The 18,516-nt window shown below is 38.1% G+C and overlaps 1 protein-coding gene across 1 annotated transcript; it reads left to right on the top strand.

The window, feature by feature from the left end:
* Window positions 1–14,728: 14,728 nt before the first annotated feature.
* Window positions 14,729–17,042, top strand: Cbl (E3 ubiquitin-protein ligase CBL; the record flags this gene model as incomplete). The annotated part of the gene is made up of 5 exons (XM_017625647.1): window positions 14,729–15,661; window positions 16,194–16,484; window positions 16,541–16,657; window positions 16,725–16,849; window positions 16,921–17,042. Coding segments are annotated over exons 1-5 (1,203 nt in total), but the record flags the coding sequence as incomplete, so codon positions are not given.
* Between the last annotated feature and the right edge of the window lie 1,474 nt (window positions 17,043–18,516).

Below are 18,516 nucleotides of genomic sequence, written 5' to 3'. Positions count from 1 at the left end.
AACTACTTTACTCCAGCTGACGTGATTCGACATAGCAGCAGAAAATGAAACTTCAACCGTTGCCGGCCACACATATCAAATGTAGTTGTTGTGCAGCAAACGTGCCACAGATTTCTGTGTTCTTCGCGTGTTGCGCATTTTTTCACACCGCGACACCGCATGTACTGAGCTGAAAAGAAAATGTTCCAACATAAGTTTTATTTGCAACCGCATTATGGAAATTCATACATATAACATACGCACATGCCAAGTTTATGCCTATGCATTTATGTACATATGCATTTATGTATATATGTACATATGTACATATGTATGTATAAAATGTTTAATACTTACATACATATATTATTTTCGCATAAGTTTAGTTTGCAATTTCCCCTTTCTGTTTCAAATATGGTGACACAAGATTTTCCTTTTTCCATGTATCGAATATGAATGCACGCACATATGTATATACATTCTATATACTTATTTGACATACATACATATATACTTACATACACATGTTTATAGGATTTATGACTTAAAACAATTTTTAAGTCTTTGTTTTCAATAGCACTTTTGCATTAGTTGCTGTAGCAAATGACTGTTATATGCTTCTACATACCCTGCAGCGGGGTTGCTGTTAATTGTTGCTTTCGTACTGGTTACATTACCAGTTCCAATAGCATATTATGATCCAAGTAGTAAGAAACCGAGCTATTGGTTGTCATCTACAGTCCTGTTTTAAAACAAAAACTTTTTTTCAAACTTTATAACACAACTTTTGCATTTGAAAACAAACACTCTCTTTAATAGTAATAATAGAATGGTGCTTACACATATGTATGTTAGTGTTTGGCCGAGCTTCTTCCTTTTAAATCGATCGATATATAAACGACTGAGATATAATCAGCCCAATAATAAAATTACAAGCAACGCCACTCTGTAGCTGGTGAAAAGTTTGTGCGACCGATCACAACAGGATGGTGTTGTCTAGAAATTTTTATAGAGAATGAGTTCGGCCCAGTAAAAGCTTTCCAAAATAACGCCACTCTGTAAATAGCAAAGACAAATTTGAACAAAAATGTACCAGTTGCGTAATTTGGCTTGATTCAAAGCGAACATTTGAAAGCAGACTTACTTGTTGTGTCTGTAGCTGAGGGCGCAAAGATGCTTGCTACAATTAGGTGTGGCCAAGAGTGTCCAGGGTCATATATCATTAAGCAGATATCATATAATCTTAAATTTTTATTTTCGATTTTTTTTTTTTATTATGAAAAAGTATCTGTGAAGTGCACAACGGAAAAAAACGTGGTTCGATTACAGGCTACTGGTACACAGACTGTTCAACGATGGAGGACAGAGCAGGTGCAGGTACACCAAACTTACAATTCACATAGACAAATGTCCCACGGTTAGTGATGGCAAACAAATTTTAATAATCGATTAATCGGTTGATTGATTAATTGACAGCATTCGATACATAACACATAAGTTATAAAAACTTACTGTTTTATTTAAGGATACATTTCTTGTTAAATTGCGGAAACTTGCGTCATGAATTCAGTGTGCAAACAATGAAGAAAACTAAAAACGAAAGGAAATAATAAATAAAGAGATGAATAGTAGTGCACCATTTGTTGTTGTTTTTTAATATTAGTTTTTTTTTTAATCGTAGCTTATAAATATAAATATATCAAACTTTGTGCAATATTAAAAAAAAATTCAACAAACATTCCTAAAAATTTCGACCTTTTTGATTAGATTTCTAAGAAAAATATTCAGTATGCGGTTTTGTAGCCCATTCAATTTTTATATAAAAAATTGAAAGATGATTTTTGGCATTGGTTTTTCTTTTTGTTGACGGTGTTGCTTATTTTCTTCCATATGAAAAAGCGTCGAATATACTTTGTATGGAAGAAAATGCACAACACCACATTTGGAAAATAAATTGAAAATATGTGCATACCTGGTTGTAATTTTTTAGTTGCTACTGCTGGTTAAACTTGTTTTGCGGTTTTTTGCAAAAATATCGTTTAAAAAATTTTCAAAATGCGAGTATGTAAAAAATGTCTCCCCACTAGTAAAATTATAGTATAGTGGACACTTTTATTGTTGCTAATATTATTGAGTGGTTTGAGTGCAAATTTTAGTTACGTTACTTTGATTCACACATAACACATTATTGTGTGACTAAAGTTGTTAACTTTTAATGGTTTCTTTTCGATTATTTTGAAAATTAATCGGTGAATCGCTATATTAATCGAAAGGGAAACTTCGATACAATTAAATCGTTAATCGAATGAAAATAACCAGCACTACCCTCGGTGTTTCAGGCTGAAATAAACAAACGAAATTTAAACGTCGCAAAATTAAAACTTGAAAAGGGTTTGAAGGGCACTTTTATAGTTATCCGGGCCCTTTCAAACAGGACTATGAAATCCAAGCTGGTTAGACTTTGACACGCTGCAAATTTTGGCAGCCAAAAACATGGTAACACTGTGCTGCGTACCAGGCTATTGTGGAATCGAAGGCAATGAGTTCGCCGAGGAGTTGGCGCATGAAGTTGGCATGATCGCTAACTGCCTTTTCTGGGTACCGATCGCGATTCCACTTGCACCGAATAGGTGTGATCACAGAGTCAGAATGTCGGCTGGGCCTTGAAGATGATGAAACTTCAGAGCATATTCACTGTCACTGTCCGACTTTGTCCAGAAAAAGATTGACCCACTTTAAAGCTTCAATGATCAAACCTTTTGTTATAAAAAACATACCAAGGCCCTTTTAAGACTAGAAGCCGAAGGTATCTTGGCCACAATGGGTTAGGGACTCTCTCTAACAGATACAAAAGATCTTTCAGGTCGCGGTGTCTTTTGTTCTGCTACATCCAAGAACTAACCAACTGCATAATATACTAACTAACCGGTTATTTTAAACGTAAAAATCATCAAAACAGATTTCGTTACTTTCATAAATTGCAAACAGACGACTTTAATTAGTTGCTTTTTGTTTTTGCTAAACATTCTTCCGGCGGGGATTACCAACTTCTCTTCAAAATCAGCTGTCACCTTGCGCTCTCGATTTCCCCAACTTAGTAAGTTTTTTGCGTACGCGAACGCCAAATCCCTATAACTTGTGATAAATATCAGCTTATCGAACAAAGACGAAATCCTTTTCTTTTTAAAAATCCTTTTTTATACTGATCGAGGAAGTAGAAGAAGCAGAAAATACTATTCAGTTCTTTGGCGCGGCCACTATATCCTTTCGTTGCCAAGGTATATGATGCATGTAGCTTACTGTGGATATCGATTGTTATCGATATTTCGATTTGTTAATGCATTGGTACTTCTGAGCCCGTCTCGATTATGTCGGGAATGTGAGCTCGTTATAGAGAGGTCTCTTTATGGTGAAACCCATTGCGTTGAAGCTCCACTGAATAGGCTTAGTTAAAAGTTTTGAAAAAAAAATCATCATTAACAAACAAAGTGTTTTTCAGGAACTCATATTCCGATTTTACCTCCAAGTGATGGATATCAAGATTACATAAACCGAAAGGGATGGCCGTCAATAGTTATGCAAGCAGTAGTTGATAACAATTACTTGTAAGCTTAAATCATGTACATACATATAGATGGCTGAGCTAATCGGGAAGTTTGTTAAATATTGACTGCAAAGTTCCAGGACATACAAAGATACATACATACATACAAGTGAAGTTAAATAAATGCTTGTAAAATGAATGAAGTCAGTCATAGTTCATTTAAAGCATTTTTCTTTAAGCTTGTTTGACCCCAACACGTTTCAATATTTTCGATCAAATTCTAAAAACTGCCACTGTATACACACATAAATGTTTTCTATTTAACATGTATCAAAATTTGTACTATGGGAAAAATTTAAGTATCTCGCGAAATGAGCGAAAAAAAAGTATCTTCCGAAAATTTGCACAAACACGTTTCACTTTTGAAGTATATGGAACAAAAAGGGCAACACTGTTATCAAGTCCTTACCTCCGTACTTAGCCGTCAGATCCAGCAGTTTTGATGTTTTTCAGCCGGAATTACTAATCGCATTTCGCGGTGAATGTCCACCGGAATTCGTATTGGTCTCCTTACATTTTGGTAAAATTTTCAGAAGGTTTTCCTGCCAGCATATTTCGACCTCTCCATTTTTATTGGCGGAAAATATGTCTCGCTTCCCTCTTCGACCATCTACATCGAACCCCCACAGCTGGCGTTTCGTCTGATCGCAGCGTGGGCCTCACATTTGCCCTCTGAGGCGGCATCTAATGGTCTTATTATGGCAACTTAACGTAACTTACGGCTCTCTTAAAAATTCTGTTAAATGGGTTTTGCTTATAATTGAACAGCCGAAACTTTACGTAACTTAATGCCACGTCGAAATCTGTTTCATTTTGATTCTCTAAGTTCTACGTTCCGTTAAGTTAAGTTAAGTTGCCATAATCAGGCTTTAACTCTTTATTTGGCTTTTATTATAATACTCTTCTAATCAACGAACAATAGTAGCTTACACAAAGTTATGGTGTCCTCGGTAGGCATAGTACGGATAACTTCTGTCAAATCATTTAACACATTCCAATGAGAAAATCATCACGTCTTTGTAAATTGTATTTCACCAGTCATGCTGACCAATGAGGTGTTGATATAGCTGCATTTGCAATCTATGTACGTATGTACATATGTATGTTACATACTTACATGCATGTCGATTCTACGTGCTTTGATACTGTTGCAGTTGTTAGCAGTCAGTCATTCGAGACACTTGCTGCTTGCTACGAACGGCATGCCACATATCATTTGTCGTCACTTGTCACACATTATTCAATGGAAACAGGTCAGCAATGCGTTTCCATCTGGCCGATCGCCAGCCAAAGTGCCTTAAGAGGCAGCGCTTTCAGAGTGATCAGCACCCAAAAGTCGTTTTAGGAATCACTCATGGTAGTTATTGTGCAGTTACGGCTAACCTAGTGGCCACTGTTGGCATTATTTTCCTCAAGTTCCTCCTTTACATTTTCACCGGCTGTGACAGGTGTAGTACGAGTATTTTTATTATGTAGTATGTAATTCTTGTTTTTATTGCAGTTGTAGAAAATCTCAATTTCGTTTGAGTTCCAGAAAGCCGTTTGTAACAGTAACATTTGTGCTACACATATTACATACATATGTACATATCTACCCAGTAGCGAAAATGGTCACCGGTGACATTGCCATTAATGAGGATTTAGTCACATCTTCGCACTTGCTGTGAATCCTATACGACATATAGCTGACAATGACACTGGTGACAATGTCATGCAGGTGTACTCCTATCAAAGACTTATAACAGACAATGTCTTGCAGCGGTCACTTATAAAAAGTTCATTGCAGGACATTGTCGCTTGAATGTCATCAATGATAACTGCATGGCAAAGTCATGCAGATGACATCAACGACGAAATTACTATTTATATGAAAAAGTCATGAACGACTTCCATACAAACGGAGCCCAAAGTCATTCACTTAACACGTAACTTTTCCGTACAAGACTATTAAGTGACTAATGCATGACATTCGCTACGGGGTACATGTGCATTACATATCCATATGTACGTACATACTTATGTATGTAAGTGCATAATTTCATTGCTATAAGTACTACGAATATGTACCTATGAATACGAACGAGTACACATTTTCAATTACTTAAACGAAAATTTTACATGCTAATGGGTACGGTTATATCGATCCTTCTATGGAAAAATTATCCGTCCAGCACCTTGGTCTTGACCTTCGGGCTGTGTCGGAGCCACAGCGCCTAAACTTCGTTCAGTCGTTTCCGCGTGATGATTTCCCAAACATCCAAACATACAAACTTTCACATTTATAATATTAGAAAGATAAGATTCTCAGTATCTAACACTGAAATATAACCTGTGGTTGTTGTGTTAGACTACTTAAATAAATAAATAAAGATCGCGAGCGAGATAATGGTGGTGGACTTGTGTTCATCCTACACCACACAGTGCAGTATCGGCTTATCGGAGAAGACATCGACCCGAGGGACACCATCCTAGAATGTCAGGGCATAGCTGTCCGGTTAGGCGATGTCGAGCTCGAAATGTTTAACGTCTATATACCCGCTGTCACCTGCTGCCTGGCAGGATATCACCCTGACATAGGTGCCCTAATCAGAGGTGAAAACCGAATGGTAGTAGGTGACTTCAACGCGCACCACGATCTCTAGCACTCAAGTCTGACCAATGATCGTAGGGGAGATCTTTTAGCTGAGCAGGTAGACGATTCGACATTCTGCACCATGAACGACGACGCTCCCACCAGGATTGTCGATAGCTGCAGTAGCTCGCCAGACCTTACAATTGCTAACGCTGGCCTGATAAATTGCATATCATGGCGACCTATGCTAGCACTAGCATCTGACCATCTACCGATAATCATCTCGATCTATAAGCCCACCGACTTTGCCCCGCAGACCACCGAGCCTACACCAACTTTGACAAAGCTGATTGGGACGGCTTCGCGGAAGTTACCGATAGCAGCTTCGCCACCCTTCCCACACGCACAAACGTATACGCTGGCGAAAGTCAGTTCCGCAGGGTAGTCACTGTCGCAGCGGCTCGCTTCGTACCGTCCGGACCTTAATTTGGAGATTCGGCAACTGGTAAATCAGCACAAGCGGAAAAAGTGGGAGGAGCACTTGAAGGCCTGTAACTTCACATCTGGTGTGAGTAAGCTCTGGTCAACCGTGGGGTCCTTGTCTAACCCAACGAAGCGTGATGACAGAGTGGAAATCTCATTCGCTTCTTCGGACCCGAAAAAATGCGTAACCTATTTCAGTAGGCAATTCACACTGCATCCTTCGGAAGACAGGGCCAAACGTCGAGTGACCAGGAGGCTGCACAAGCTGCCAAAAAGCAGTGCACTACTTGTTTTCACCAGCTTTAAATTGAAGGGGTTATCGGGAAGGCGAAAGCCTCCAAAGCCATTGGACCCGACGGAATCTATATGTTGATGCTGAAACATTTGGGGCCTGCGGGAGTAGCTTATCTAACGGAGGTCTTCAACCTGTCAATGCCCACTCTCATCATTTCTGCTCCAACTGCTGAAACCGGGGAAGACCGTCAACAATGGAGACTCGTATCGCCCGATAACACTCTTTTCCCCGGTCGAAGAGACTAGAGGCCCTACTACTCCCATACTTCACCTGCCACCTGACCCCTGCGAAGCATCAGCACGGATTCTGTAAAGCGCACAGCACAACAACAGCACTTAACGCCATAAACACGCAAATAACACGTGGCGTAAACCGCAACAGTCCCTGTGAGAGAACGGTCCTAGTAGCTCTGGAGTTGTCAAAGGCGTTTGACACCGTCTGCCATTCAACGCTGCTAGAAAACACAGAGGCCTCCTCCCTCCCATAGGGACTGAAGCGATGGTCGGCGAATTATATGAGTGGTCGACAGTCATCAGTAATCTTCAGAGATCAAACCTCGAAACCAAGAATAGTTAAACAAGGGGGCCCACAAGGTGGTGTTCTCTCCCCCTTATTATTTAACTTCTACATCTCGAAGCTTCCCCAGCCACCTGAGGGAGTTTCCTTGATCTCATACGCTCACGATTGCTCGATTTTGGCGTCCGGGAATGGAATTGATGACCTCTGCTCAAAAGTAAACGCCTATTTCTCCAACTTTTCCCGCTTCTTCAGTGCAAGGAGCCTAACACTCTCCCCAACGAAATCAACGGCGCCCTCTGCACCACCTGGATGAAGGAGGTCAGGCTAGAATTAGGTATACACGTCGATGGCACACTAATACCGACTGTAAACAACCGAAATTTTAGGGGTCACCTTTGATAGCCTGCTCTCCTACTCCACGCACACAACCGCAGTTGTCAACAAAGTACAGAGCCGCAACAAGGTCCTCAAGTCGCTCGCCGGCAGCACTTGGGGCAAAGACAAAGAAACGTTGCTGGCAACATACAAGGCAATTGGTCGGCCGGTTCTAAATTATGCTGCGCCAGTTTGGTCGCCGGGGACTAGTTGGACGCAGTGGACGAAGCTACAGACTTGTCAGAACGCCGCACTCCGGAAAGCGACTGGGTGCCTTCTGATGACGCCTGAGCACCACCTACACAGCGAGGCCCATGTGCTCCCCGTAAGGGAACACAACAAAATGCTTTCTAAGCAATTTTTGGTGGGGTGCCACAGAAGCGAACACCCCAACAGACCTCTGCTACAGGAGGAGCCTCCACTCAAGCACGTCAGTGGGGTACAAGGACGCAATCCAGCAATACGTAGACCAACTACTGGACCCGGCGACATACAGACGAGCTATTAATGACATCCATAGACAGTCAGTAACCACCTACCTTGACTCTCGACCTACGAATGCTGCAATCGGAGCCCAATCACCAACCGTAGAAGAGACGGAGCTTCAATTGTCAAGAGAGACGCGCGTTACCCTGGCTCAATTACGGTCTGGATACTGTAGCCGCCTCAACAGCTACCTGTCCAGACTCGACCCCAATATACCCAATGAGTGCCCGGCATGTGTAGAATCCCCTCATGACACCAACCACCTCTTCACATGCCAGCTCAATCCGACTCAACTGACATCTCTCTCCCTCTGGTCCGACCCCATTGAAACAACTCGTTTCCTGGGCCTCCCGTTAGTTGAGCTTGACGACAATGATTGAATGTTGACCCGAAATAGGCAGGGCTTTGTAGTGCCGCTACAATAACAACAAACTCAAAGGTGGTGTGGGACTGTCCTTAGCTTTTAATACTTATCGCCTCCAGGAACCAGATAGCCTCATATGGGTACCGGGACAAATTGGAGGTATGGGCAATGAGATTGCAAATATTCTCGCCAGAAAGGGTATAGATCTGTAGACAATTTTCACATAATTCTGAAATTGCAATTCAATTCTAATAAAAAATATAAAAATTAATTCAATAACTTTTAGGGCCCAATTCACAGTGCGTAGTTAACTCAGAATCGGCAGTTAACTACAGATTTTTGTACTGAAAAGGACTAGTTTTTATAAAATCTTGCAACTTCTGTCAAAGAGTGGGCCGATTTTACTCTCCCATTTCTCCCCTACTTGGCCAGAGAACCGAGTACGGGAACGCTTTCCGGCAAAATCCTGTAAATTCTTGCAACTTGGGAGTTAGGGAACGCAACTATTATTGAAACTCATTCATCCTTACTGAGGGAAAACAACAGCTTCAGACTCCCGCTATATAAAACGGAAGTTGACAAGAAAAATATCTTCTATAAAGGATTAAAATGCTTTAACGAGCTACTAGCGCAAATAAAACAGTTAATGGATTCCCTTAAAATCGTAAAGTCTTAAACCGCGTAAAACTCGTAAGTTTATATGGGAACGCCCCCTTTGCGAAATGGTGTAACTTGCTGTCTCCACAGGCAAAAGTTTTTATCTTGATAATGTTATCAGGCAAAATTGTACCCATGGAGACCGCATATTGCTCTTGGCAAGCAATAATTATCAGAGCTTTTATCTCGATAAATATTGCCAGCAATTTGGTGCTTGGACAGCTACATTTTCATTTGCGCGATAGCTTCGTGGAGACAACATTATTGATATTTCAATATAAAAGCAAAAATTGAGCTGTTTCCTATTAATATATTTGTTATTATTTGATGGGTGTGAAATAGCATATTTTTTAAGTTTTTTAAGTGATGAAATCCGGCAAAAATAGCCATCCTACAAATGCTTTTATCAAGATAAAAAATGCCCACGCACAAATATTGCCTCTGATAAAATTTTTATCAGGCAATAAAAATGACAGTTGGTAGGCAAAAACTTTTGCCTGTGGAGACGGGCCGTAAAGTGACTGTTTGATGGATATACCAGGATTTTGTGAAGCAATTTTTGTTTCGTATATTAGTTTCCATAACATCCCGCCATCGTGTCTTTATCACTCTTGGCTAAAATACATTCGAAAATGCCGAAAATTAGCAGAAAACCTAAGTCAATACAGTTAGGGGATGAAATTCATTCATTTCATTCACGTATTATTTTTCTCATTTATTTTCATTATTTTATCATAGTTTATTAGTTAGTTATTAGTTTAAAAATTTCGGCAACACTGAAATTTACGAGGTCGTTTGCGCATCAAATATGCCTCGTAAATTTACGAGCTTTACGAGGCTTTTACGAGCTTAAGAAAGACCCCATAGGCATGCTACATAGCTAATAGGTAGCAAGGATTGGTATGGAAACTAGTCCTTTCCATCCGTTCCAGCAGTACGACTCTGGATCTCTTCCATTCTGATTGCCTGCCTATAAATGAGGAGGTAGAAGGCTAAGAACCTGGTCCTTTACATCCATTACAGCAGCATGATTCTGTTAGTCCTTTCCAACCGCCCAGTATATGTACTGTGCTGCTCGGAATATCGTCCATTCCAACAGCTCCGAAAATATGATATTTATATTGTAGATATTTATTGAAGAGAAAGTTCTTTAGCGGCGGTTGGTTGGTTGGAAGTAAATTGGCAAATTCAACGGAAATTGCACACGGAAGTTGCACACAGAAATGGTTGGGGCTGAAACAAGTGGTTCTTGAGTGTATGCACATGGTATTAATTTAACAAAAACTTTCTAATTAAAGGTTAAACATTAAAGGCCGGTCCACATAGAACTTTGGCGTTGGCTTTGGCGTTGGCGTTGATTAACAGCTGACTATGAATACACACAATTATATGGACATGTCCACATATCAACGGCAACGCCAACGCCAAAGCTAACGCCCACAAAAAGATGGGCATCTCTCATCTTTTTGCGCGCGTTGTCAATCAGCTGTTGCAAATAAATAAAATTATGTGAAATATTTTTAATTTTTAATCAAATGTAGGTAAGAAATATCAAGTTTCATGCAATTATTGATATGAAATATTAATTTATTTATGAAATATTATTTATGTCGTTAGTATTTAAATCTAGTGCTCAAAGCATTCGCTGCCAAGCGTTGATTGTAGCAAGCATACTTTTATCGTGCGTTCTGTCAAACTAACGCCAAAGCCAAAGCCAACGCGAAAGTTCTATGTGGACCGGCCTTAACACTTATGGCGTTTTCTTTTCTTGGAAAAAATTTTAGCTGCTTTAAGAAAGACTACGCAATATGCATGTGGAGAAGCTGAGAAAAGAATACGAAAACTTGACACCCCTAAAAACAAAGATAATTATAAAGAAAAAAAATGAGGATGAGGACACCGATAAAAGTAAAGATGAAGATAAATAGAAGAAAAAAGATTAAAATAAAGGTAATTATAGAGAAGAGGATATACATAGATAGAGACACAGGGACTCAATTTGGGAATTATTTCGGGATTATAGAGCAGTTAGGGATGCTCGGAGCTTATCGATAGTATATTCGATATTTTTATCGGTTTTATTATCGATTTTGCTGTCGAAATGTATATTGATTATGAGACAAACACCATAGACATGTAAAGTAAGTTTCACTTCTCCAGTGTGGACCAGGCGCACTTACTTTGCTTTTATTTATTAGATACGTATGCATAAGCTATTACTCTATATTGCACCCAGATTAAATTAAAATAACTGTAAAAGAAAATTAACTTAACGCTATCTATACTTTTAATGAATAAATGTGGACTTTGTAATATTTGTCGGCCGCTGTGGTCTAGTGGTAAGCAGTGCGCGCTTCCACTCTGCAACGCCTAGGTTCAAGACCTGGTCAAAGTAACATCGCAAAAAAATATAGAAAAAGGTAGGCAATGGCAAACCTCCGAGTGTATTTCTGCCATGAAAAACAGCTTCTCATAAAAATGCAATCGCCGTTCGGAGTCGGCGTAAAACTGTAGGTCCCTCCGCTTTGTGAGACAACATCAAGGAGCACGCCACAAGTCGGAGGAGAAGCTCGGCCAAACATTAATATGTGTGTAAGCGCTAATCTATTGTAATATTTGTTATATAGCATTCACACATTAAGTTAAACTTTTGGCAAATAAAATTAATCTTTTGGCAAATAAATTTAATCTTTTGGCAAATAGATTTAATCTTTTGACAAATAAAACTAATCTTTTGGCAAATAAAATTAATCTTTTGGCAAATAAATTTAATCTTTTGGCAATTAAATTTAATCTTTTGGCAAATAAATTTAATCTTTTGGCAAATAAAATTAAATTCTATTATAGTATACTGCGCCAATATCAAGAGTTAACCTCTAGGATAGCTGAAAAGTCTTTTTTGGTTTTTCTGTTCTGTTGATTTGACTGCTCACTTTCAAACAGTTCTGTCACAGCATGGTCTCAAATATTCGTCAAACTATCTGGCGCACTTTATTTCAACCAAACCACGCATTATGGCCAAATGAGATAAAAAACATCTAAAATGCTACAAATCTTGAACTCCCTTAATATATTTTCAAACGCAGCTACAAAAAAAATTTACTTATGTGCATACGCACATAATATTAGGGTGCTCATCGAAAATGTTTTTTTTTGGAATTTTTTATTTTATTTGTTTTTATGAGAAATATTATTGCCTATTTTTATAGATATTTTAAAGGTCATTTAGAGGTCGTGATGTGTCGATTTAGGTTAAAAAATACGGTTTTGTAGATTTATGAGTTTTTGAATGAATAAATGAATTTCATCCACTTACTGTATTGACTTAGATTTTCTGTCATTTTTAGGCATTGTTCATTGTATTTTAGCGGGATGTTATGGAAAATACTTTACGCACCTATTTACACCTGTTTGCAAAGTGGGCGTTCCCATAAAAGCCTCATAAACTTACCAGTTTTACACGGTTTAAGGCTTGACGAGTTTAAGGGAATCCCCTAATTAAATTACTAATGAGCCCTTATAATGAGGAAACATTAATTAGGGGGAGATCATTAGTTAGGTGCCCTTTAGAGCTAATCTCACGAGTGTTTCTGAGTGCGGCAGTTAGTGAAATTTTCCAATTAATTGCTCACGCACAATTTTCAAAATTTTGATTGTCACGAAAAATAATAAATAAACAAGTAAGAAAGTCTGACTTCGGGCGGAGCCGAACATTAAATACCCGACGCAAGTATTAAATATATATTTTCGACCTTTCCGAAAGCTACCGCTACATGATAAGCCAGGGTGTATAAATTTTAAGTAAATTAGCGTCCTTAAATATCGAAATATTGAAATTTCAAGCATTTCTGAAATTTACCGTTGTATGAAAAGCGGCCGCAATTTTAGTCCGATTTCAATTATTTTCAACGGTTTGCTTTTGTATGGCAAGCACAATAACCATAGCCGCAATCCCGTATTCCTCGGACTCGGACTAGTAAAACTGTCAAAAAATAAAAATTCGCACAGAGCGAGAGAGTAACATTGAAAAGTACGGGATCGCTTTCTAGTAAAAAATGGTAACTTCTGTCAACTTCAACATAACCTCCAAATTTTGGTTGTAAATTTTTGCTTATTTTGTATGTAAACACACTCAGCTCACACATGTAAATAACCAAAAATACTTTCAAATTCATTAGAATCCACTTAAACAAGTAATTAAATACTTTTCAACATGAATTAGCAGAGTGCACTTTTCTTTTGTTTACAATTTGGTTGCCAAACACACTACAGCTGATCGTTTGACACATTTACCAGCAAAAAATTCTCGAACTAAAACTGGTAACTTCTGACAGAGAGAGAACTGTATTTACTCTCTTTTTTGTCCTCTCAATAGTCAGTCGGGATCGATTTCCAGTAAAATCTGACTGATTCTGACTATTTCTGACTAGTCCGGACTCGTACTGGATCGCAACTCATACTTGGTACAAATTGCCAGAACGGTTAGCGAGATCCATATATGTGATCATAAGTGGGCGGTGCCATGCCCATTTTCCAAAATTTTATCTTAAATTTATTTCTTGGTAAAGAATTGTTGCAACCATCAATTTTGAATAAATTAGCTTTAATATTTACTGATTTATCGAGGATTTCGTATTTCTCTAAATTACCGTTATATGGGATGTGGGCGTGGTTATTGTCCGAATTTAAAAATTTTCGGCCATTTGGTATGCTGTACCAGGACCAACAACTGTGCCAAGTTTGGAAGAAATTGGTGCAACGGTTACTAAGATATACACATGTAACCATAAGTGGGCGAGGCTACGCCTATTTTCCAAAAATGTTTAACACTTTTATTTTTCGTCTAAAAATCATTGTAAATATCAGTTTTGAGTGAATTATCTCCAGCTGTTACTAAAATATCGCAGTTTTCGTATTTCCGAAAATTACCGTTATATGGGGGGTAGGCGTGGTTATTGTCCGATTTCGCCCATTTTCAATAGCATCCGTCCTACATCCAAAAGAAGTGCACGTACAAAGTTTTGTTAAGATATCTCGATTTTTACTCGATTTATCGTGTGCGTAGACGGACGGACAGAGAGACAGTCACCGCTTAATCGATTTATCTTTTCATTCTGATCATTTATTTATACATTTGTCTATATCTATCTCGTTTCGTTTTGCCTGTTACAAACAACCGTTATGTCAACAAAGTTATAATACCCTTGTGCACACGTGCGTTCGGGTATAAAAACGAACACTGTCTTTGTGTCGCGTTACCAACTGCAATTTTCTTTAGGCTTGAAAATTGCAATTATAGTTATAAGCAACCCTTCTTTTACAAGTGCAACTCTGAGTGATCTATGGTTTTCTCTGTTTTGCAACTTTTGCTTCTCCTTAAAATCGAATGTGATAAAAAAGCACAGATAGAGCTAGCTGATATGCAGCAATGGTAATTGTTTTTCATTGAAAAATCAGACTCATATTCTTTGCCAAGAGCAAAAGGCGACGTTTTTTGATTTTCGTGTTACAAATCGACAAAAAGGAATAATTGGGCTTCAAAATTCGCCCAATATAGTGAGCAAAGGGCGAATGTGAAACTATAGATTGTATTTGGAGTTGGAGAAAGCAGAAATTAGTGAAATTGGTTGGAGCAATTGCAAGAAGGAAGCAGTCCGCAATAGCAGAGGCAACGGAAGAAGAAGAAACACCCGTCTGCAGCTATTGTGAGCAACGTCAGCGTCGCGGCTGAGGCAGTTCAGCGCCCCAACCCCGACCCCGGAAAGTCAAATGTGAAAAGATGGCGACGAGTCGCACTAGTCGCATACAGCAAACGAAGAATATAAATTCGTTCTTCTCCAAAATACAAGGTGCGTTCTCCGAAGCATGTACACAGCAGCGGTTATCCACTGATAAGAAAACGTTAGAGAAAACATGGAAGTTAATGGACAAAGTTGTAAAGCTGTGTCAGCAGCCCAAAATGAATTTAAAAAATAGTCCCCCCTTCATATTGGACATACTGCCCGACACGTATCAGCGATTGCGTCTCATATACTCTAAGAATGAGGATCAGATGCATGTCTTACATGCCAATGAGCACTTCAATGTTTTCATTAACAACCTGATGCGCAAGTGCAAACAGGCCATCAAATTGTTCAAGGAAGGAAAGGAGAAAATGTTTGATGAGAATTCACATTATCGAAGAAACTTGACTAAGCTTAGTTTAGTTTTTTCGCACATGCTTAGCGAACTGAAGGCGATATTCCCCAATGGAGTATTTGCCGGTGATCAATTTCGAATTACGAAGGCAGATGCTGCTGAGTTTTGGAAGCTCAACTTTGGAAACAGGTAAAAAACAGTATACATTAAACATTTCCAACTACAAAGGTTTGTCCATTCAAAATAAAGGATATAAGTTAGAAACTCTCATTGTAAAACAAAAATAAGACCATTACAATTCTTACTTTGCTTGTTAATGCGAGTATTTCCCTATGTACCGATTTTAACGTAGGCACTAAGGATTTCTAAGGAGCAGCTTGGCCAAACCCTAACATGTGAATGTGTTAGCGCCAATCTATCATTATTATTATTACAAATGTTTTCCAAACTTTCCAAAAGAAAATAAACTGACCAAACCCACGGGTACACAAAATAACACATAAAAAAATAACCATAACGACCTAGATTTATATATAGATAAGGACTGCTACTCCAGCATGATTCCCAAAAAACAGCGTATTTAAGTGTTCAGATCATTTGAAAAAATATTTTATTTTGTATAAATTTCCTTTTGAAATTAGGTAAGAATTAATACTAAATTGAAATAATATTTCAATCTTTAACTTCTGTTATTAAATTTAAATTTGATAAATGCTTCCAGTACTTTGGTCCCATGGAAAATCTTTCGACAAGAGTTGAACAAAGTACATCCTATATCATCTGGTCTAGAAGCAATGGCCCTAAAAACCACAATAGATTTAACGTGCAACGATTATATTTCAAATTTTGAATTTGACGTGTTTACGAGACTCTTTCAACCGTGGGTAACGCTGCTACGTAATTGGCAAATATTGGCTGTCACACACCCTGGATATGTAGCGTTTCTGACTTACGACGAAGTTAAAGCGCGATTGCAGCGTTACATCCACAAGGCTGGTAGCTATGTGTTCAGGTAGGTTATTAATATTCTATTTTATTGATATGTATCACTAACATTTATTTATGCAGATTATCATGTACTCGCCTCGGGCAGTGGGCGATAGGGTACGTTACCGCCGATGGAGAAATATTGCAAACCATACCGCAAAACAAATCATTGTGTCAAGCATTGTTAGATGGTCACAGGTGGGTTTCCATTTTCGTTACATTTTCGAAATAACCCTATTTGGATGCAATATGTAATTTATTATAGGGAGGGGTTTTATTTGTACCCGGATGGTCAAGCTTGTAACCCCGATCTATCATCGGCAGTGCAGAGTCCTACGGAAGATCATATTACAGTTACACAAGAACAATATGAGCTATACTGCGAAATGGGTATGTTATATGCATATATAAAGAAGAAATGCTAGGTAACAAACCCAACTAAAAAAATTTCGATCCAACAGGTAGCACATTTCAATTGTGTAAAATATGTGCCGAGAATGATAAGGATATACGCATTGAGCCTTGCGGGCATCTACTATGCACGCCGTGCCTCACATCTTGGCAAGTCGACTCAGAAGGACAGGTAAGAAATTCGTTAAGTGTGTTATACAAATTAATTTTAACTAGGTCAACTTATCAAACGTAAAAATTATGTAGGTCATAAAAGAAATACATATATGTGTGTACATAGTTTTTCAAAGCGTAGTGTAAATTCAGCATTATGGCAATATAAGTCGTCTTTTGAACTATATTTACAAGTGCATACGTACGACATACATATATAGCTAAAAATTTGCATCTCCAAAACGGACAAAATTATGTTTATAGCTAGCCGGTCACGGAATGTATGCATATGTATGTACATTTACGTATTTGGAGAAAGAAATCATATGTCATCATGTACTTCGTTTATTATATACATAGCAAAACTTGTCTAAATCCGTTCAATAGCGTTGTTAAAATATCTCTATACTATGTATAGAAGATAGTAATTTTAAAAAGATGGTAACTCTACCCAAAAAACTTAAAGCTTTTGTACATGCAAAGGCCACGCATTTTCATTTGGTACCTCATTTTTTTTATCCAACGGTCGGTGAAGATCTTATAGTTTTTAAACAGGTGGCAACCCTACTCAGAAAAATAATACATTATTACACATCCTGAGGATAAGTATTTTACTTGTATATATGTACGTGAACCTAATGAAATAAAAACATCAAAGTAGGCACAGCTGATTTATAAATTCTGTCTATCACTGAAAGCCCAACAAATGTAGCTAACACACATGCTCACATATGCAAACAAAAAAAGCATCAGCTCCTTACGCTTTTTTTGAATATAGCACCTAACAAAAAAAACACTATTTTGGAGAAAGAGCGCGTTCACGAATTATATGCTAGGTATTAATTTTTAAATAGGTGGCAGCCCCTTTAAAAAAATAAAAGCTTATTTTTAAAAAGGTGGCAACCCTACTCAAAAATAATAGATTATCTTGAGGCCAAGCCTTTTCACTTCACATCTCCCTTTTTGTATTCATACCATGTTCGAGTGAAACAGTAATTTTTAAATAGGTGGCAACCCTACTCAAAAAGTAATACATTATTGGCACTTAGCCGAGACATTTTATTTGACACCTCATTTCTGATAATCCAACGAACAGTGCGGGTCTTATAATTTTTTATACAGGTGACAACCGTATAGAAACTCAACGTACTAAAGATAAAATTCCTATCGATACAGATTATACATGAAAAAATTCGTCTAAATCCGTTCAGTGGCATGGTCAAAATATATCAACTTTCCTTTATACTAAGTATAGAAAATAGTAAGTTTAAATAGGCGGCAACCCTACTTAAAAAATAATAAAGTTTTTGTACATGTGAAAATCATGCACTTTCATTTGGTATCTCATTTTGTAATCCAACGAACGGCGAAAATATTTTACCTTTTTAATAGGTGACAACCCTACTCAGAAAACAAATACATTATTGCGCATGTAGAGGCCAAGTCTTTTTGTTTGACAGTGACGGTACAGAACTGATGCCTACGCTTATTAT

The sequence above is a fragment of the Rhagoletis zephyria genome, unplaced genomic scaffold (assembly GCF_001687245.7).
Source record: "Rhagoletis zephyria isolate East Lansing unplaced genomic scaffold, Rhagoletis_zephyria_1.1 Rzeph_scaffold_04153, whole genome shotgun sequence".
NCBI lineage: Eukaryota > Metazoa > Arthropoda > Insecta > Diptera > Tephritidae > Rhagoletis > Rhagoletis zephyria.
This window is presented reverse-complemented; position numbering and strand designations above follow the sequence as displayed.